The sequence below is a fragment of the Melanaphis sacchari genome, unplaced genomic scaffold (genome assembly GCF_002803265.2).
Source record: "Melanaphis sacchari strain LSU unplaced genomic scaffold, SCAv2.0 Contig12_pilon_pilon, whole genome shotgun sequence".
In the NCBI taxonomy this organism is placed as follows: Eukaryota; Metazoa; Arthropoda; class Insecta; order Hemiptera; family Aphididae; genus Melanaphis; species Melanaphis sacchari.
Window position 1 is genome coordinate 727116 of NW_020270527.1, and position 23565 is coordinate 750680.

The window sequence follows — 23565 nt, forward strand, 5'->3', positions numbered from 1 at the left end:
ATTTTGTTTGAAGTTATTTAAAAGGAATGTTTGAGCGGATGTAGGTAGTAAGAATTTATTTTCTTTTACAAATCATATAATCAGTTTATAAAGCCTAATTCATAAAATATAATATTAAATAATGACATATATCAAGATATTTTAAATAATAAGTAAGAATTTTATAAATATTAATATGATGCTATTAATGAAATACTGAAATAGTAGACTTATGCAAAAGTATGTTTACTTTATTCATTGTAATATTTATAAATATTTTATTGAATCATAATATGTTAGTCTGTTACAGAAGTATATTAAATAATATTAAAATGTCAAAAATGTATAGGTACAAATTTCATATATCAGTGTTTATTATCATTCCAAGGAAAATAGCAATATACTGGGGAAAAAGAGCATCAACTTATAAAAAAATCATAAAAATGGAAACATAGGCATGATAAAAATAATTTTATTTTTGAGTAAAGCCCTGTTGATTTAATGAATGTGTTTATGGAGTATGAAATGATGACAGTTGTTCACTAATTATAACATCTATATATATACATTGTATGTATTCCGTTATCTGGTATTAAATATGGAACTTTATTTTTTTTACTGATATTACGGTATATCAGTGATGGATCAATTCAAAGCAGAAGAATACAATAGGAATTTACAAGTTCCAACAGATGAATTAATTTTACTCAGTGTATTAATATAAATTATTTGACCTATATTAAAATACAAATGAGTAAATAAAATATATTTATTTTACTGATGACATATAGCCATGAAACGAGACTACTTCGGCAATTGGCACACTTATTTGTTGTGGGAGAAATATTACTTAACATTATGAATTTAGTTAGGTAATTTTAAGTAGTTGACTATTAGGTGTAATGAAATTGCGTGATAAATGCAGAACAAATGATGCACACGTTTTAATGAGTTAATATAAATATATAATATACACATAATTTATTAAAAATAAATTATAAATATCGTAATGGTGGTACAAATTATTTATGTACCGCTGTTATATGTTTAAAGTGGTAATAATTAGTGTTTCTCGCTTCTTTTAACACTGTAAAAAAAAAAAATTGTAGCCCTTCTTTTTTTGTTCTTGAAACTAAAAAAATATGAGTGTAATAATGGGACCATTGCACGATATTGGTGTACTTGTATTGCCTATTCATATCGCCGCGTATACAATAACACATAATATGCGAGATATATAAAAAAATGTCCTTGAATATTATGATTTAATATAACCAAATAATATATTGTAATAGCTTTTATATAAAAGAGCTAAATATTCTTAAAAAAAAGCATCTATTACAGGCGTTACATTAAAAAAAAGTAACACGCGATCATCTGACAATACTAGAAAAAAGCCAATATAATTTTATTTAATAATAATCACATAAAAATACCAAGAATTAATTTTGCAAGACAGTGGTAATCGTAAAAGGTACCTAAAAAACGATGTTGATCATAAATAATAAGGCCACATAAATTGAAAGTTAATGTAACACCTTTATAAAAAAAAAAAATTGCTAATAACTTATTTTTGTTTCAGAACTTACTTTAATATGAAATTAATTTATACTTTACTCTTCTATAATCTTGATTTTAAGAAAAAAAATGTATGAAAACGCTACAAGTCTCAAACTTTGACTATAATTATGGATTCTTAATATACTACTTGCTAAAGACAATTTAGCTGCTTAATTCTTATTCATAGAACAAATTCACACTCATAATTAGTTTGAGCACTATAAACTTATAAGTATTATAACCATTGATAATAGTTGGTATCTATATACACACAACTATTGTATATTATAATTTATAACTAATGTTTTTAAATATTTTTGTTTTTAGTTTAATTTTTGATTTTATTATGTTAATATTAAATTGTAACCATTAACTATACTTTGTCACTCATCACTGTTACAACACGTATTACGTACCATTGTAATTGTCAATACGTTAGTAATGATTGTAATATTGAAATAAACGACATACCTATGCAGTTTAAAGTTTGTTATGATCATGGCGTAAACTCCGATGGGCTGATCGTTTAAACGTGGTATATATTTTACAACCCCAGTTCGAATTGTTTATTGTAGGTTATTTCAATATGAGTATACTCGTAAGTGGTTAACAGTAATATTTTCTGTATTCTGTTCTCAGTAAGTTAGTCTTGGGAAATTACGACCTTTGTCAGACTTTTTGTCCGTTGGGTCGTCCGATCATGATATCGTTCAAACTGTTTTCGTATTTTAATTTGTGAGTGTAAATCAAACGTTAATTATCAGACACAAACATAAATTATTATGGTTGAGGTGTAACACTATGGTACAAACATGCAAGTATTCAACATGCTACTATGACGCGCAATCCATTATCGAAAATCATCCATTTGTTCATATATAGGGGAGTATTAATCATAAAAGTAACTGAGAGTACTATTTTATCATAGTCAGTAATTTTGTGATACGATAGTATATCTATTATCCGATAAACAAGAATTCTGTTAACTGTAATTTAATAATATTTTACTTTATTATTAATAGGTAGGTAGTATTTTTTATCAATATACATACTTATTAGTTATTATGCATAGAAATTATACAAAATAAAGATAAACGTTTGAATATATTTAAAATTACACGTCGGTAGACTAATGAAATTATCTAATATAAAAATCTTGGTCTGTGTGGTGCGATCTCACTGTGTACGTTTATTGACGTTCAACCATATACCGCCTTTTGGGCATGACAGGAATGACGCAGGTTCAAACTCGATTCGTGTACAGGATTTGTCGCTCAGCGTCACGACGAAGCTATGCAAGAACTGGGCCAACGCCAGTTTCATTTCTAACATGGCAAAACGCATACCTGTCGAATTAAATTGGATATAATTGGCATTTTAATTTTGGCGGAGTGAATTTGGGCCTGTTGTTAAATACAAGTTATTTTATAAATGTATAAAATATTTATTTATTTTGATCGGTAATCCGGTGGTTCTACTGACATACTACAGTGTAGTAATTACATATGAAATAAGAATCTAAAAATATGAGTAGGTGCCTATTTATTGTAAAGTTTTTTAGTATAATTCATACATTGCATGTCGATTGGTTTTTAGTTAAGCTGTCAATAATTACATTTTCTCAGTTTTTCTTAAAATGATGTGGAAAAGCTAAAAGAAAAAATGCGGAAGAACAGTCGTGTTAAGTACGCAATATCCGTTTTTGACAAATCGATTTTGTTATTTTATCGTAATTTAAAAATTAATAACTTATTGGTACTTCATATTTTCAAAAGAATATTTTTTAGACATGACATAATTTAAAAAATATTTTGACTCATTTTAAGCTATTAATAGACGTTTTAGTTTTTGTTATTTCTTGTTTAAAAAAAATCATAATATTTTTAAATTTAATATTTCTTTTTAAGAGCTTTTTTTCTTAAAATTAATTTAGGGAAATATTAATAAATACTATTAATTAAAATAGTGTAGTATTTAAATCAAAGTTTTGTTTGAATTAAAATCTTCTAATTTGTTTTGATTGTAGAACTGTCATTATACTTAAAATTAAATTAAACGTGTACCTATGCATATGCGCGGGCCATCGCCGAACGGCAGATAAACTCCAGCGGGTCTCTCGTTGTCGCTACCGCCACCGTTGCAGTCTTTGACGAACCGATCAGGGTTGAACGTGTCTGGTTCCGGATAGTATTGTGGGTCGTGATGTATCGCGTACACTGGTATCAACACAGCTGTGCCCACGTCCAGGTCTAGTTCTGTATTGGGAATCCGGAACTGTTTGGTGCACACGCGGACTAACGTTTGTACTGGTGGATATTTTCTCATCGTTTCTACAGTAGGTATGTTTATGGAGTATTCAATGATGTTAAGTGGTTAGTCGTTAGGTTCCAAGGTTGCATGTCGCATCAAAGAGGTACGTGCATCAGATATGAGGTGTTGATATAGTGTTTATGGCGGAGTGACCGAAAAAACGAACAAAAAATGCAAACAAATTATACAAAAATCGAAAATTTATGGTCATTATTAAATATTATTATAGACCCTTATGCATAATTTGATAATACCTATATGGGTTTTTTTTGTTGGGGGTGCAGGGCCAGACCTGTTTATTATTTTATAAATTTTAATATTATGAATATAGTTTAGAGAATATATTTGGGTAACTAAAATATAAATAACTTTAATAACTAGAACTTGTTGAAATGCAGTATAGCCCACATTTTAACACAAATAGATTTTGAATTTGTAAAAGAAACCAATTCAAACTAGTTATTCAAAATAAATTGTGTAATTAATGGATGGTAGTTATTTCTATTAAATGATTCATGTAAATTAAAATTATTTATAAAATGTGATTATTTTTTTCTAGAAACATATTGTAAATATCTCTTGGAAAAAATATGTATGTGTGTGCAAAAGTACATTGTATATTCATCACATATTGATGTAAAAGTTATACAGAACGATTCTTTTAACAAAAAACATTCATGATTTAAAAATCTATTAATGTTTTTGAAAATATTTTTTTTTTATATTCTTTTTAGTTTAAATAAAACATTAATTAAAAAAAAAAAATAATTTTATTTAAACTGGAAATTATTTAAAAAATATATTGAAAATAATTTTCATTATACATTTTTTAAATTTTATGGTTTCAGTATGAATTGTTCATGAAGAATCTTGTATTAAATTTTCAAAACTTAAATACAAAAAGAAAAATTTTTATGAATTTTTAATTACAAAGTAGCTTATAATTTTGATGAATTTCGTTAAAATTCTAATTTCAAATGCATAAAAAAAATTTCTTACATATTTTTATATTTTTTTATAAATTTATATCTGTATGAATAACTTGTATAGGATTTTGTATTACTTTTTCAAAAATTTTGTTCTAACGAATAATTTTTTATCGATATTCATAGAAAAAAACCTAATAAAAATTAAAAATTTTTCAAAGTTTTATCGTACAATGAGAATAATAAAAATATTTGGTGAAAATTTCAAGTATACCTGTATATTGTTATTTTTTTTTTTTGAAATACGATAAAATATCGAAAATAGTTTTGGGAAAATAATTATTTTACGGGTAAATACCGAATGTCGTTAACATTTATACTTGAACTGTTTATAAAAAATGAATATGACTTTCAGGTAGAATTTTTTCTTATATATACATATGCTAAAAACTAATAAAAACTTTTTATTAAGTTTTAGGTATAAAACCAAATATTTTTAAGATTTTTCAATTACAAAATAATTTACTAATTTTCGTGATTTTTATGAATTTTTTCAAAGTTCTAATTTTCTATATTTTTTAATTAGTAAATTAATAATTTATGAGAAGTTTTGTATTAAATTTTCAAATATTTTTATACAGTAAATAATTTTCTATCGAATTAATAAAAAAAAAAATAAATAAATAAAAATAAAAAAATTAATAATATCTTATTTTATAAATATCTCAAAAATAGCCGAAATATTTTCAAAATTGTATTGTAAATAAAAAACGATAACATAAACACTTAGTGGAAATTTAAAGTGTCTATGATTATTTTTTATTCAAGTTTTATCAAAAAACTTAATTAATTTTGTCAAAAATTAGAGTTACGTGAAAATTCCTATTTTTCATTTATTTTGGTTTTTTTTTTGTTTATAAAAATAAGTAGGTACTATACATTTTTAAGTTTGATCTTTTTAAGGTATAAACTAGATCTAATTGATATTTAAAACCTCACCCACAAAAATAAAATAAAAATAAAACTCACTATAAAATCAATACATTGAATCTAAAATTTATATTGAAAAATAATAAAAAATGTTGTTTTATTAAACTGGTAATTATGTAAAAAAAAAATATTTTCGAAAACATTAATAATTTTTAAAATAATGGGTGTAGTTCGATACAAAATTCGCCTCATACTAAGAGGGGCTTTGTGTTAGTTTTCAAAATGTATACAACATCAAAAAATATTTTGGGTAATATGTATTTTCCACTCTCACAATCAAAACCAAATTATGCCACTAATAATATATTGCCACTAGAATTATATTTAAATTATAATTTAATTATTTTTATAAATTTTAACGTAGATATATCAGTATGCATGCCCGTGGTTTGTAAAAACGATGGTCGGACGCAACGCAATTATACTTGCCTTTTAAACACTGTTCTAAGTAGTTCATCGACGAGATTGCTTCATAAGAGAATGGCAGTCCATACTTATCGGCTGTCTTGATTATTTCTTCGTATACCTTATTTTGTATATCTTGGTTAACGGCCATCTCGTGCAAGCAAAAACTCAATGTCGTGGAAGACGTTTCGAAACCAGCCAAGAAGAACACGAATACCTTAGAAATACAAGTTTACGTATGTTTTTCTATAATATATAACTGTGTCATCATACAAGTAGGTGGAGATTTAGTTGAATTTTAGGAGAGGCTGAAAATGTTTTTGATAAAATTTATGTTTAAATAGATAATCAAATTCGTATAATTACTCTTTCCCCTGATTAATGTTTTAAATATGTTAGTTCTAAATATTATCAATTGGCAATTGTGTAATAATCAATAAAACATAAATGCCAGTTGATAATTTAATTAATAAGTTAGCTATTAACCAAAAATAGGTTCAATTAAAGAATATATATAAATATAGCTATAAAATTATAAAATGTGAAGTAAATAATATTTTATAAATGATGATATGTTATGTATACATATATGCATATGAAGATAATATAATAATATATGTTATTATTCATATATGTTTTAAATAGTGTGTTATTAAACAATTATATGTGTTTACAAAAAGGAAAGAAAATTTTTTTTTTTTTGTTACTCAAAATTGTAATAAAAGTACAAAATATTTTCTAACAGAGATGTTATTATGTTATATAATTTCATCGAAACGTTTTTATGCTTTAAGTTTTAGATGGAACGTGTTTTAGCTATAAAATAGAATCAAACGAGAAGTATAGTAGTTGGCAGTATTATGGTATTATGGTAAATAGTTCCCACTCATTTCTTATTTTTTTTTTTTTTTAATGGAGAGAGGGGAGATAAAAGTCGATTTGTGTCAATATGCTTAATACTTTTTTTTTTATCTTATTCTGTAACACGTGTAATCAATAATATCAATATAGAATTATCTAAAATGCTTTAAATTAATATTTAAATAATAAATAATATGTTTTAATTTTTGTTTTCTTAAAATTGTATTGGTAATCTTAAACCCTTTAAGTCATCAGTGAAATGGTCTCTTATATTTTAATAGTTATGTAAGTATTTATGTTTAATAAGAGTTAAAGACATAAGAGGAATTTTATTTAACTGAACGGTTTTGTGTACGAGGAACAATAATTATAAGCTTTGTTATTGTTTATAAAATTATGTAGATAATTACTTGAGCGGCGATCAATTCTTCAGTCAGTTTAATTGAATTAATCGTGTTTTGTTGATGGTGATTTTGGTTTTTAATTTCAAGCAATAACTGTATAAAGTCGTTCCGACGCACTTGGTTAGTGTTCCGGAAGTCGATTGTCTGCTTTACGATGCTCATGAAGAATTGTTGCACTTCGGCTGGGAACGTGCGGAGTTTTAACGCCTTGAAAATTTTTGGAAAGAATATTCGTACTATTTTAGCCAACGCTAAAGACGCCGAAGAATTGAGCACTGCACACCCCATTCTTCTGAATTCGGATTGCGAGTCTTTCAGTGAATTGCATTCTAATCCAAATGCGCATGTGCCAATCACGTCTGTAGTGAACTTGGCTGTTAAGTCACGAATTTCAAATTCCGTCTTCCCAGAATTTGTGGTAGTCTGCAGATGAACCATGAAAGGTAATACAGAGCATTTTTGATATAATTTATTATGTATTATGGGTTTGTTTATTATAAAATATAAGTGTAAGCAGGTGGTGTTATTGTTATTATGTATTTCATTTTTTTATAAAATAATTAAATTACTTGTTAGTGAATTCTAAAAAAAAAAAAATAAATTCAGAAGACAACATTATTGTTGCTAAAAAAAAAGTTGTATAAGAACTACACTATAATCACAATTATTACTTACTTCCATGTATTCAATAAGTTGCACACCGCAGCCCTGTAACAGCCCTAACATACTTTTGATTTTACCAGAGCTGAATGTAGGGGTGAGCTTTTGTCGGAGATTCTTCCATGTTTCACCTTCTAAATTGACTAAATGTTTGGTCAACGGTTCCCTATGACTATCGTACAAGAATCCTCTGTCCGTGAAGTGTGTGAAGTTTTTAACCAGAAATAATCGAATGATTTCTGGGTCGCGGAGCAACAATGTTGGAGTTTGTAATTGATACATGCCCACAAACTTTTCATGTGGAAAATCACTGTATAACACATAACAAAATATTGTAAACAAAGTTGTACCTATTGTTTTAGCCTTTAAGTACACATCGTATAGATATTAATATAGCGAATGTAGTATTAGCATATAACTGTTAAATATCAAATAAAATGGTATATTTATAAGTAATCTAACGATTTATCGTGATTGGGACAATCAATAACATTTTTTTTTCTACATATGTTACTAAAATTTTATTTTTTGAAACTATTATAAAGAATAGAAGAAAGAATACATTATAATATATTCACTAAGTTTATGACGGTATATTATTATGTCATTAATGGTTTTTTGGCATATAATTAAGATAAAAACTAAATTTCTGTTATTTAAAAATTTATAAAATAAATACAGAAAGTCAAATGTTAAATTATTAATTTCTTGTAAAGTATATTTGTTTTATACATGTTTTTTTTTTTTTTTTAATATGATACTATTCCATTAGATAATAGGTATAATACTAAAATTTAATTCAAGAAAATTTTATAGGATTTTCCGAATAGAAGTTATTGTCTACCAATCAGAGATAAACTCCAAAAGAACTCTGTTACACGGATTTCATTATTATTATATAGGTAACATAGAATTTGTAGTTTATTAAATCATCAGCCTTCAATAGAAATTTCTTCGAGTGTAGGAAATTGAGTGATAGAGCCAAGCATATGTCTCGTCTAATACATTATACATTATACATACTTATAAATATTTTTCAAGCACTCGCCCTGAGTCATTCTAAGCATCACTTGGTCTTTGATATTACCGAATAGTGGTACGGGTGTGGCAAACGTTACCGATTTCATCTTCCAATATTTGTACGTAGATGTCGTATAGTTGTAAAGGAGTAGTACTACTGTCATACAGCAGGCTACGATTATGACGGCCGCTGGAAACATAGTATAACTAACAGGACTTTGTACGTTGGAATCTAAAAACAGAGAGTATAATTATGTTGTGTATTGTGTTTTTCTCGTTATTGTAGATCGAAGAAGTTTACAATTTAAATTTACCTACCTACAGTGTTTCGTAATGAAAAATAAATTCAAATATTGTATATTGACGCGTTGAAACGTATGACATCCTAAATCGTATTGCCTATCATTGTTTTACGTAAGTTATTTACGTTGGATTTTATATTTTGTTGTGTGTTACTATAATAACTATACCTACTTATGACTTATATTCACAAATATGTAAATCATTTTTTTTATGATTACTGTGATTCTGTAAAATTATGTTTTTTATTAAAATAAACATTTATTAATTTAATGTTTACGCATTTATGAAATATTGGAATGCACGCTTATAACTTTTTCTATTTATATACATTTTAGAGATGACGTATTGTGTTTTATCGTGTGAAATAATTTCTAATTAATAAGAATATGAGGTTGTTTATCATATATTAATATTATATAATTATATAAATATGTTATAAAAAATAAACTTTTATGATTAAGTACGTAATATAAATACTATACATATTTATTAGGGTTAACTTTTAAAGTATAAAATATTTTGTCTTTTAAATATAAACAGTTATATGAAATTTAGTAATAATATTTTATTAAAATAATAAAATGTAGAAAATAAATAGAATTTATGAAGTTAAGAAATATTTTTAAGTACAAAATAAATAAAAATCAGGAAGAATTTAAATTTATAATTAATAAAAACAAACAATAATTTGTTTTACAGTTAAAAAAAATTTGCATTATATTTTCACATGTACTGACACTTTTCTATTCGATTTGATCAGGTCATTGGAAAGGTATAACAAAATAAATTCCCATATAAATCATTTGAATATCTTAATCTTAAAATAGAAACTTTGTCTCTTGATAAGCTAGATAAATAAAAAGTTGTATAAATAAATAAGTAAAACATTTTTCTGTCAGCTAAGTATGGTTAATTTATATTGACATTTTTTTTGGTATATACTTCAGATGATGTTATATATACATAAATCGCACAGTTCTAAATTTTTAACGGTTTAATGTATATAATTTTTGATTTTCTGTTATTGTAGGTTAGATAGTTTAGATACCTAATATAATTATAATTAAAGAAAATACATTGATCGCTATCCCATATCAACTTATCAATGAAAATCATGCGTGTTTTTATTTTATGTACAAAATAAGAAAGTTTTAAAATTGATTATATTTAATAGGCTTGATTTACAGTTAAACGTGTGCTATCGTATCCAGTATGATACACACGTATACGTATAATAATATGCGAAGTGTGCGAAGAATTTCGTATTCCTACATAAATTTATAAAATAATGTATTTAATAATATACCTATAATATTATTATAAATGAACACGCACAACTGTAAAAGGGGTCAAAACGAAAACATAACATCAGGTTTGTAATGTTTTCTTGTTTTATTTTATGTTTTTTTTTTTTTATAGTTTTATAGAGCTACAACTGATAATGATATTAAATTATTAATATTTATAGATAAAGTAATTATTACAAGGGTTTCATAATGATCACTTATTAAAGATAAAAATTAAAGAAAATATGGTATGCTATAAGGTATTAAATTTAGGAATTTCAAATTATAGTTTTCTTGAAAATAGTGAAAAATGAAGAAATTCGAGTTAAAATCTGATTCAATAATTATTTTTTATTTAAAGAAGTAAAGTTTAAAAAAAAAAAAAAATAAGTAATTGTAACTTTTAGTAATCCAATATAGAAATTCAAAATTAATGATAGTTTATAGTTCAGACGTTATAGTCAAATATTGTTTTTTTTTATATAGTAGTTTAATTCTTAAATGATAAATAGCGTAATAATTATATTAATTGTATAACTAAAAATAATATTTTTATATTATTTTAATTAAAATAAGTGATTTTAGGTTTGAATAATTGATGTTTTTGGATAAAATTAATTTTATAACACGCCCTTATACTAAAAACATTATTATTATTATTATTATTTTTTTTCGATACAAGATTTAAAAAATCTTAACTCATCATTTAAAATTTGATAACATGTAATGCATGCAACTCTGATTAGTGCTCAAATACTTAGAGAGTATTCCTAAATTATTTTTAGTACAATTTCTTATGGTTAATTAAAAACTGTGAATATTTATAAATGCGTAATAACTATAATTTTTGTTAATTGGTAGAGTGACCTATGAGTATTTATTGGAATGTGCTCTTAAAAAATGTTAAGGCTCAAACAGCTTATACCGTGCGCACGCCTAAACGAGTACATATATCAGACGAATAGAAGTTTATTTGAACAAAAATGTGAATATTTTGAATAAAGCTAAGTAGATATTTTATTAATATTTATTATATGCACACAATTTTAAACTATTTACAATCTTGCTGAATTTATAATATGTTATTGTTCAATTTTATTATTTCTAAAAAAAAAATGTTATTTTTTCTAAAGTTATTTTACTGTGAAGTGCATATTTATTCACCAAGCTTTGTTTAGAATATATTTAACATTATTTTATAATAATAAAATTTAAATACTAGCACAAAAATAGCTCATACCTAGGTGGGTGAAATGGGTTATTATCGTCCCGAAATAATATAAGCATCAAATATAGTTTAGTGACTATATGATATACTAGAGTTTACCAATAAATTGCGCTTAAAATGACCTTTTAATATACCAATTGCGCTCTGTCTTTTTTGGATAGATAGACTAATTGCGCTCAGTTGTTTTCAGGGTTTATAATATTATTCTACATTACACCTAGTATATAAAAATACTTTTATAAAAGTATGTATTAAAAATACATTTTTTTAGTCAATACAAAAAATTATAAAATGAACGTCAATATTAATAATATTTGTACAATATAAATCTATTAAAAAATCATACACATAGATACACGTCAATAACGTCATAGTCGTCATCGTTATAGTCTATCACTCAAATTCATACTTTATAATATGTTCATTAATAATAATAAATAAGATATTTTATATTTCGCCTTACGTCGAGTTGGGATAGGTTCTATTATCAGCTTGTAGCTTGTTGTATTTTCCTTAATTTCGTATACGTTTTGCTTTAAATTAAGTATATTTGAATGTATATTAGTTAGCTAATAGCTATATTTAATTGTTTATATACATATGTATGTAACTTTTTCCGCCGTGTAGGAACTTACATATGTCCATGTAAAATAAGAAACCTAAAATATAAGTAGCGCAATTGGTGTACTGACATAAAATTTAAGCGGTGCAATTGGTATTTTGACCTAAAGTACAAATATTTTTTTAGGCGCAACTGGTCTATGCCCTAATATACTACTATATATCTATTTATTATTTTTTATAATATTGAAAACGAATGGAGTAATTACACAAAACAATTTTCTTTTTAGTTGTGTTTCAACGGACGGCCCTGAATTGGATAGAAACTTGACAATAGTTTAAAAATTACAAAATTCCCGCATTAAAATTTATTGTAGTAGGTTTAATATGAGTATTTGTTAGAAAAATATCACGTGAAATTATTATTTTTTATTTTAATAAATTATGTTTATTTTAGACTACTATGACGATTGCGACAATTTTACATTTGGGAAATTAAATACGAATCCAATTTGTAAATCCTTGGCCTAAAAACACCAAAAGAAGGTAAGATGAAAATAAAAAAGTAATTATGTATAATTATTTCAACCTGATGTCTTAGAAGTTACATGATAAAAAAATTACGTTAAAATCTGTGGCGCACAAACTAAGATTTTTGAAATTTCTATATAATAACGTTTAGGCTCTACTAAGTGGAAGTTTGGACATCTTAATTATTTATGACAGCTATTGGAGTTAATGTGTTAAATATTGTTCCAATTAATAAGTTATTGTCTATGAACCATCTATATTAGTTTGGAGATCTCATACTAATATTATTGTTATAAATTATAATATATGAGATCGACAACTATATATTCACACTAGTTTTCAGAGAGACCCATTAATTAGATATTTAAGATAATTTTTTTAAGTTTTAAGATATAATATTATGTTAAAATTTAAGTAGTTGTGGTTTATTTAAATGTCTACAATAATTGTCTAACTTTCTTTTTTAATTTGTAAGGAATATTAATTTTTTTATTTAAGTGATTTTTCAGTGATCTTATAATATTTTTTAATAATAACTAATATTTTTATTAAATTTCAAATGTGAAATAAAATATCTTTCTAAAAACTGACGATGTTTAAGTATTAATTGAATGTTTTCTAAATTTTGTTTAATGAATAAAGTCATTTAATTAGTAGTGGTTATTATTAATTGTTTAGAAAATAAATATATAGATACCTCCTAGTACCTACTAACTGCAATTTGTGTTCATTTAAATCATAAAATAAGTTTTAAGACTTGTGTAAAATCTAACAATTAGGTTTACTGTATACAGTACATACAATGAAAATATATTTAAACTGGGAGGGGGTCAGGGTTTTGATCATAGTAAATAAATTATTTACCCCCTCCCCCTAGATTTTTTCCAGTTAACACCACTGTAGCTATTAAACCAAGAAGTAATCAATGTATGCATTTAAAAGCTCAACAATTTCAAATATGCAAAACATGTTTTAATATCTATTTTGTAATTTAGATTTCATGAATCGACATTATATTATACTCTGGTATAATTCTGGTTGCGTGAAAAAAACATGTAAAATCATAAAAATCCGAGCTCTAGTAATAACTTCTACCACCTAACCTGAGGTAAGTAAACATATTTTTATCAAAAACAAATTTTATATAATATACAATATTATATTACTTACTATAATATTAATAGCTGTTATTAATTTATTACTCAACAAATTTTTCTACCACAAATTTGAAAAGTATTGAATTATTATATATTATGTATAAAGTACACACTTATCATTTATCAATAAATTGTTATCATTTTTATAAAAAAGGATATCAAAAAGTTCTTCGATAACAAAAAATAAATAAATAAAATTTACATACTTAATATAATTTAAATGAATTTTTTTATTTATGATATTAATATTTTTGATTTTTTAAATTTAGTGATATTATACATACATATTAAATATTAATATTTGTATAAATTTCGTACACTAAAAATTAGTATTTTAAGTGAAAAAAATTCCATTTTTTTTTTTTAAATAAAATTTCTATTTAACTAATTTGTTTAAATGAATAAAATTATCAAGTTCATTAAATAGAACTTACACTGTATATAAATTTAGGTAAATATATTTAAAATTATAAGATTTTGCAATACATACTAATAGGATAATATTTCGTAAACGCGTACGTTTACCTGCTTTAACTGCATTACAATATTATTATCGTGTATCTAATATTATGTATCTTATTATGCTGTGATATACAATTATTGAAAAGTTTAGATTACATTGATCAATAAAACAGGTTTTTATTTTTTTTTCAATAGCAAATATTGTGTCGAACACGTGTTTTTGTAATATTAATATTATTGTTATACCGTGCAAATTTCTGACACGGCATTATGTGAGATGTCGAAAACGAATATTTTACGTATAATGATAGACCCACCTGTTAGAAGTATTCAATGCTATAATATTGGTTTATAATAATTATCTGAAGTATAATTTGTTTGTACATATTGTGTATAGATCATATTATATTGAATCGGGTCAATAATCAGTTGTAGGTTAGTTAGTAGATACATACTGTAGTTAATGACTATGGCAGTACGGTACAATGTTGTACTAGCGTTATTAAAATTGTTAACATATTATATCGTGTAAAATCTTCGAACTTTTACCAACTCATCAAATTAAATTCATTTTACTACTTCGATATGTATACTAATAATCGAAAAAGATTTATTCAAGTTTTTATTTTCACTGCGTAATCAACTTTTATTTAATCCGCATAAAGAATATTAAGGCGGAATATAGAATGACAACCATTAACATAATATTTTATATCGTTTCCGATAATTGGATCTGTTGAAGGAATGAGTAGTATTTTTTTTCAATATTAAATCTTGATGGTCAATTTGTAAATGTACTAAATTCCTAGTTATAGACTTATCGGAATAAAATGGATATCTTTTAAGTAAATGATTTTAAATCTTAGAATATTGCATATATGTCATATAATATGAGATAAGTACACTCTACACAATCATAATTTTTAATCTTTCACTAATGAGCATTTTCTACTCACAGTATATAAAATAAATAAGATACGAAAATTATATTTAATCATAGATATTAAAGAAAAAATTATTATTTAAAATCTAAGCATTTAATATTTTGCTTTCATGGTGTATCGTCAATTCATCGTAAGCAATTGACCGCAAACAATTGATCGCAATTACAATTTACCGCACGACAATTGATCGAAAAATAATATTTTCAGTAATAATTTTTATTTTGAATAAATTTGGCACAACTCTAGTTACATGTATGGTTAAAAATATATTTTTTCATTTTAGATTAAAAATGTTTAAAAAATGTTGTATAATATATAAAAATGAAACAAATTAAACTTACAATTTAAAATTATAGTTGATCGCAAACATAGTTATATACTTGTAGGTAATTTCAGGGTTATTTTAAGGCAAATAGTATTTTTTCGTAACATTATTCGATCGTTAACGATCAAGTTTTATAAACATTATACTCGTACCCTATTTATCAGCCCCCCCCCCCAAAAAAAAAAAAAAAATTAATGAGATAGAGCAGTTGCAATAAAAATAATTTGTACCAATTATATATTAATACAAATATTGAAGAATTTCTTCGTGGCATTGCATATAATTTTCAATTGCAAGTTTAATATATTTTAGTGTTTTTAATTATTATATACCTACTTTTATGATTTATTATTATTTTTTTTATATTCATTTAAATGTACAAATTTTATCTATTTATATAAAAAAATATTGAATATTATAACTTTAAATTGTAAGTTTAATTTGCTTCATTTTTATATACCTAACAACATTTTTTTAAACATTTTCAATCTAAGATGAAAAAAATATATTTTTAACTATACATGTAACTAGAGTAAAGTTGTGCCAAATTTATTCAAATTAAAAATTATTACTGAAAATGTTTTTTTTCGATCAATTGCCGTGTGGAAATTGTAATCGCGATCAATTGGCTTGCGGTTAATTGTTTACGATAAATTGACGTGTATCCTGCTTTCATATACGTCTAAATAACTTAGGAGTTTTTTTGAGTATTTTTTTATATTTAGGCCAAGAAAACTAAATTTATTTTAATTATTTTTATTAAAGTTATTAATAAATTTACTTTAAAAGACTGTAGTTAACATATACGCGAATAAAAATTGATAATTTGATCAACATTTTTATAAAATAAGTTTTACTTGTAATAAAATTGTCAGTAAAAAAAATAAAAAAATAAAGTTTTTTTTATGTTTTTTTGAAATTTCATGAAATCGATTCATAATCATCAAAAATTTTAACGCACAATGACATATTCAAGATACCTACATTGTATATAGAATTACTAGTTTTATTTAATACTTATTTATAATACCATAATTTTAATCAAATAAGTATAAATTAAATTTTTTTTTAGTACAATTTTTAAATTTGTTTTTATTTAATTTAAATATCGTACACATTTCTACAGAACATTACATATAAATATATCATATATGATTGCACAGGACAAAATTACTAGTAACTTACACACGTATAATATTGTAATAATGTAATAGTAATATATCTTAAAAGTTTAATCTATACAACGATCATTATTATATTTACGAGTACCTATTAAAATTATTTTGAGAATCCGATTAGCTATATTAATAATTGTGTATATTAAATAATCTTGATATAACGAGAATTTACGAGTTAATAGCTTGTATGGGTATATTTTTGAAATTTTGAAATATAAGCAGAAAGGGAAAAATAGTTTTATATTACTTATTCAATAGTTTATTTAGGAATTATTACTTTATAAAAATACATAAACAATGTAAGTTATTATATTGATTGGAGATATTTTATTTTTTGAAAGTTGGAAATATAATAAGTGATAATTTGTTTTAATTTTTTTTTGATTAAAATTCAAGTTACAATGACTAACGTATTATTTATTATCAACAAATATAACGTATATTTTAGTTACTAAGAAATAATTTTATATTAAGTACTCTTTTATTTTGTGACATAATTTTCTTACAATTAATTTAAAGTCTCTTTTAGAACAGAATTTACAATAACTATAATATTTTTTTAGTTTAATATGATTAAACTTAGTTGATCAGATGTATATTACCTATATCTTATTTACGTTGGATTTTGAACAGTAATTATACGGTAGCGGTGGTCTTTGGATTTTGCCGTTTGTCGCTGTAGGAATGTGTTTAAAACATGTAAGTTAGAAACTCGACGATTAAAATTGGAGAAAACAATTATTATCATAAAATTAGTTATGTGTTTTTAAAACGTTGGTGAAACCCACGAGCTTGCATTTCATACACTAAATGGTGCAAGACAAGAACGGTCACTGTGCGGCCGAACAAAATTCGACTAAGTATATTTTAAACAATTATATTGGCTGCTGATGTGCGCGACACGTAGCGTCGATTGTCGAACTGTGTGCCGTATAGAATATCCAAACGTGACAGTCGAAGAAAAAATATTAATATAGTAATTTGTGAGTGCTGCGGTGGAACCGGCTGGTGACGAAATGCAGGTCGAGGTGAATATACTTAATACGTATAACATAATTATGTATGATAAAAAAAAAAAGTAGTATTTATAATTTGGTCTTTTAGACGACCTTCATCCCAGTGGTGTTGCACTATATAATACAGTATTCTATAATATACGTACCAGCATTATAGCCTGACGCAGTTACTGCAGATATCCGAGGTATGTCAATTTACACCATTTCATCGGTCTGATGCGAAGAAAAAATTTATTTTGTTCGACAGTAGGTAGTACGTAGGTGGTACCTATACTATACCAGTAATATTATTACTATAGATTACATAATTTTTTTTAAAATTTTGTTGTTGTTAATGTAAATTTTAGTGTAGAAACGTCGGTAAGAAGAAAAAATATTCCTAAACTAGATTGGAGCACGATCAAAATTATCATTATATTTATACACGAAGAGAGACGTAGAAACATTATAGAAACGTCGAGCTGTTCATTCAAATATAAATGTAATATGCATGCCTTACAAAGTAACAAATTCGTCAAAATACTTATCATATTAACACATTTCAGTAAGATACCGAGGCTTTGAGTAAGTTTGAACATAATATTTACAATTTATTTACAATAAAATTAATGTATATCCATAGTATATTATGTACAACGACAACAAATAAGTAAATTAAAAAGGTTTGAAATATTTTATTAGATATGTCTCAATAATTGTTTATTACCGAAATTGCAATTTAATCAAGTCAAAAACATTTTATACGTATTGATATATTATAAACAATAGTTAATTTTTACTAATAATTTAGTTGTTATATTTGTATACGAATTATAAAGCATTTTAAGGATTTTACTTTAGTAGTTTAATATTAGTATACTTATGATATAAATTGTATAATATCAAATATGTCTTTAAACTAGATGTTTTTTGGACATTAATAATTTGTTTACATCCTTCTATTTTTATAGTTTTACAGAAATAAGATTTAGATTTTATTATGATAGGTTGATAGGTAATAATACTAAAGATATATGACTTAAAATATATCTAAATAAGGATAACATTTTAATACAGTTGGTAAAAATAACATTTTTTGATTTTGAGATTTCTTTTTTTGTTAAAAAAACGAGTTAATCAAATATTCATACTCACGTAATAGTTTTATAATTGTGACCTACTATTTATTTTTTATTTATACATGCCAATAATTATTACAAGTAATAATAGTCTAAAGTCTAAAGAATTATGCTAATGTAATTCAATTCGCCATCTTTGAAGCAGTATGTTTAAAAAAAAAATGTTTTTGAGAAAAAGTTTATAATTATAAAATCCAGTTATTACTATACTATTTACTTCATACCCATATTACTTACTGATTGTGCATCATGAAAAATGCGTTAATATGTTATAGTATTAGAGATATTACGTGCTTGTATAACTTCACATATATTTTAATAAAAAATAAATATTTTATTTTAAAATTTTGATATTTAAAATAAAAATTAATAATAGTTACTAATATATTTTATTTTCAGTAGTTTCAGTAGTAGCCTAAAACTTTATATGCTTATTCGTATAAGTTATAAGCATATATGTATACTATAAATTAGTAATCTTATACTTTCTTATTCATCTCAAACTTTGATAGATTAACTAATTATATTTTTAAGATAATGGGTAAATTTATAGACGACAGTGGCGTATTGAAATAGCCTATCCACAATGCTGTATTATTATTATAATACCTGCTATGTCTTGTTTGTTAGTGAATTTATATTTATTTGTTTAAGATATTACTGGTAATAATTTATGCTTTTGATAGTGAAAAACTGGAAAAACAATTAAAATTAATACATAAACATAAACGACCTATGTATAAAAGTGAATCTAGTAAATCACTAGATGTATTTTTCATGGCGTAGTTAGATTTTAAGTATCGACTATATCATTGTTATGTACCTATAATTATTTATGTATAAATTAAAAAGAATACAATTTAGTCATCCTAAATATTTTTGACCATATTTATAATTTGACATGTAAAAAGTTTTAAGTAAAGCATTTAGATTGTGATATTTTATTGAATGATCGTAGTGAGGTGCGTTAAAAACAGCATGTGCAAAAACATTTTAAGATTTGAAATAAACAAATAGAATGAAAATAACTAATAAACATTTTCATTAAAAAGATCAGAACAAAAAAAAAATTCAAACAAAATTTAGTTTAAAAAATATCTCATAATTATAAATTAAAAATATTTTATCACTTTAATCACTAAAAATTACTTTATATATATATATATATATATATATATATATATATAATTTGTTTTCATATTGCAGTTTCTTTAAATTATTGATTGGCTAAAGTTAATAATACATTAAATACCGTATATGCACTTTTTAAAATCTGAAATAAATACAAATGTATACTTATTATAACTTATGATAATTTATGTTTTTTCAAAAAAAAAAAAAAAAAAAAACAACAACTGAAAAATTTTAAGTAATTCAAACAAATTTTGGAATCACTTACATTAATTAAACCTTGATAATAACATTTAAAATAGATAAATAATTACACTGCTTACTTTGACAAGTAGATTTAAGTTTATGGTGAAAACGGAACCAGCTTTAAATTCTAATGGTATTTTGGCTCTTGTCATCATTATTAAAATAAGACGGTTAAATGAGTTGTTTCGAGAATAACATGAACTGGGTTCATAAAGTGCGTTCAATAAACCATCGTGCTAAGAAGTTAAAACAATTATGTATGTAATATAATGGTGTATAAGTACAAAGAAAACAATCGTTTTTAAGAAAAATGTATAAACGTATAACGAGTTTATAAAGGTTTATGGAAATATTAGTTTGATACACAATTTTAAGTCATCATATAACAATACTTTTTATTATACGTATTTTATCGCCTTTCTTTTAATAAGTAAAAAATAGTTATTTTTTATTATTATTTTTTAAAGTTGATATTTATTTATTGACTTAAAATTTTTCAAAAAAAATATTTTCAAAAACATTAGTATTTTTCGAGGAAATGAGTGTTTACCATATGCAATATTATACTGTAAATTAAACAATTATACATATAAGTATAATACGTATATAAATACTTACTAAATAATACATATTACTTGTATAAACGCAATAAATTATAATTGCTATGACAAATGCCAAACTACTAATTATACATAATCCCAATATTATTTGGTGAATATAACCCTAAAAATAATTTAAGCATAATAAATAATTTTAACTTTATATATTTTATTGTAATTATATAGCTATGTTAATAATAACTATATTATAATATATAACATTATATTCTTACAAAAGATTTAATCATTTTTTCAATCTAGAATATTATTTTTATTTTTGGTACAAGAATTGAATAAAAAATTAATATGTGCATAGAAAATTCATAGGATACCAATTTTTATAAAATTCTATAAAATGTGAAATGATTAAAAATTTTTGAATGCTAATCACATTGTTATAGAATATTTTTGAACTATTAATAAAATTAATTAAATATATTACTACTACACACCTGTATGACTAAAATACTGAAGTAAGTAGTCAGACCAATATACACTCCACAAATTTCTATCGTCAACAATATTGATTTTTCATGTACCGTCTTTATATCAACGAAATATCTAAAAATACAATAAATAGATAGCATTAGTTTTAAATACTAAACGCTTGTTTTGTTTTAGTCACTATTTTACTCTTTAGTGTTTGTGAGAAATATTATTTGTATGATTATTATAGATTATAGTTATTATAGGTATTAATAGGGATAAATTCACAAGTCATTACTAAAAACGAGTATGTTTAAATATTTATGATAATGTGAAGATCGCCTGATACTCGTATGTTATTACGAAACCGTAATTATTAGATGGCTAATTTGGATAAACAAGATAGTTAAATCCATTTTAAATATTTTTCTTTGTCCTGCAGAAACTTTAAGTTATACTTATATGTTATTAAATATATCTAAAAAACTAATCGTGCATTGAACACAACTCACTTCAACACCTCTTGATGGCGTTTGATCGCGATCTTTAATTTCTGTTCATCCTTGTTTATTACTGATCCTTCGACTTCTTCGACGAGTATTTGAAAATATCTATTCACAACGCCCGTCGAATACATAAACGTCACATTCAAGAAACAAATTTCAAAGTGTGCAATGTATACGAGCAAAGCGTATAGTATATATTTGCATAGATAAATAGTCAAGTTTGTCGTTTTTATCGGCAACACGTCTATGAAAGGGAACGTGAATGGATCGCCTATCTGCACCCTATCAGTTGAAATTGTGTACAACATGGATACTGCTACGAAAATGTTTGATGTGATAATGTGATGTTTGATTATCATTACGATTTTCTGTTTTAAATTTTCTGGAATTCTCACTTTTAGCGTAAACAAATCGCAAAATTGTGACTGATGGTATAACCGAATGGCTATAAAAACAAAAATGTGACATTCGATAAAGAAGCATAGTAGTCCATAGAAGCGAACTGATAGATCTTCCTTTGAGTGGACGATCGATATGTAAGTCGACACGACAAAGAACAGAGTGATGGCTAACTCACAATAGGTAAAACATACTAGACATTTTGTGACATAACTGCGGTCATTGTTGCATCCCGTCTTTTTCAAAAATTTGTCAACTATATGCTCCATATCGTGTCAGTGGTGTCACCATTGGCATACTGAGTGTAATAATTTTTTCAGTTTATAATTTAACGTGGTACGTAACAACGTGGTATGTATAAATTAATGTTGACAAGTAAAAATATATAAAATACTTTATAATTATAGACCTTAACTAGTCTAAAGGTTCGAATTTAATAATATAGTAATTATGTAAAATTAACTACTATCTACTGTATTAGTATTATTATTATTACTTATAACATGCACAACCTCACAAATTTATATATTATTTACCTACTGTTTTTTTTTTTGTTTTATACTGACCTCTAAGGGAGGTATTATAATATTGTTTATTTATTTTTAAATTTTTATTAACGTACTAAAATTTTATTGGCATAGAATTATAAACTGACCTGGAGGCTTTGGTCAATACTTAGACTTGTAATGTTTGTATCCTGAACATTTAAGCCTTTGAAAAAATGATAATTAATACGTTAGGTTAACCAGCGGTGTCAATTTAAGAAAAAAAATGTAGTTAAGTTATTATGGATGAGTTCTGCAGGTTACAAAAAATATTGAAAATGGACAAAAAAATAATAAAAATAATAATAACTTAATTTGTATTGCTTGTTCAGTATAAAATATTATAGAAAGAAATTATATATTATCATTAATAAAAATATACTTCGGTCTAGAAGTGATTTCAAAATCGTAAAATAATACCTTTGGTTATACTTCACTCTTACTATAATTTCTACTTTTTTGTAGCGATTAGTGACCTAATTAATTATT

The 23565-nt window shown here is 24.4% G+C and overlaps 1 protein-coding gene and 1 pseudogene across 1 annotated transcript; both read right to left on the reverse strand.

The window, feature by feature from the left end:
* Nucleotides 1-2624: 2624 nt before the first annotated feature.
* On the reverse strand, nucleotides 2625-18028 carry LOC112591102 (probable cytochrome P450 6a14). The gene is made up of 7 exons (XM_025334771.1): nucleotides 17693-18028; nucleotides 9119-9347; nucleotides 8111-8405; nucleotides 7442-7858; nucleotides 6195-6387; nucleotides 3603-3869; nucleotides 2625-2885 (listed from the first exon to the last, which is right to left on the reverse strand). Exons 2-7 carry the CDS (start codon nucleotides 9313-9315, stop codon nucleotides 2716-2718), a joined length of 1539 nt encoding a protein of 512 aa, XP_025190556.1. The 5' UTR covers nucleotides 9316-9347; nucleotides 17693-18028; the 3' UTR covers nucleotides 2625-2715.
* A 2403-nt stretch (nucleotides 18029-20431) lies between these two features.
* Nucleotides 20432-22877, reverse strand: LOC112591103 (annotated as a pseudogene).
* Between the last annotated feature and the right edge of the window lie 688 nt (nucleotides 22878-23565).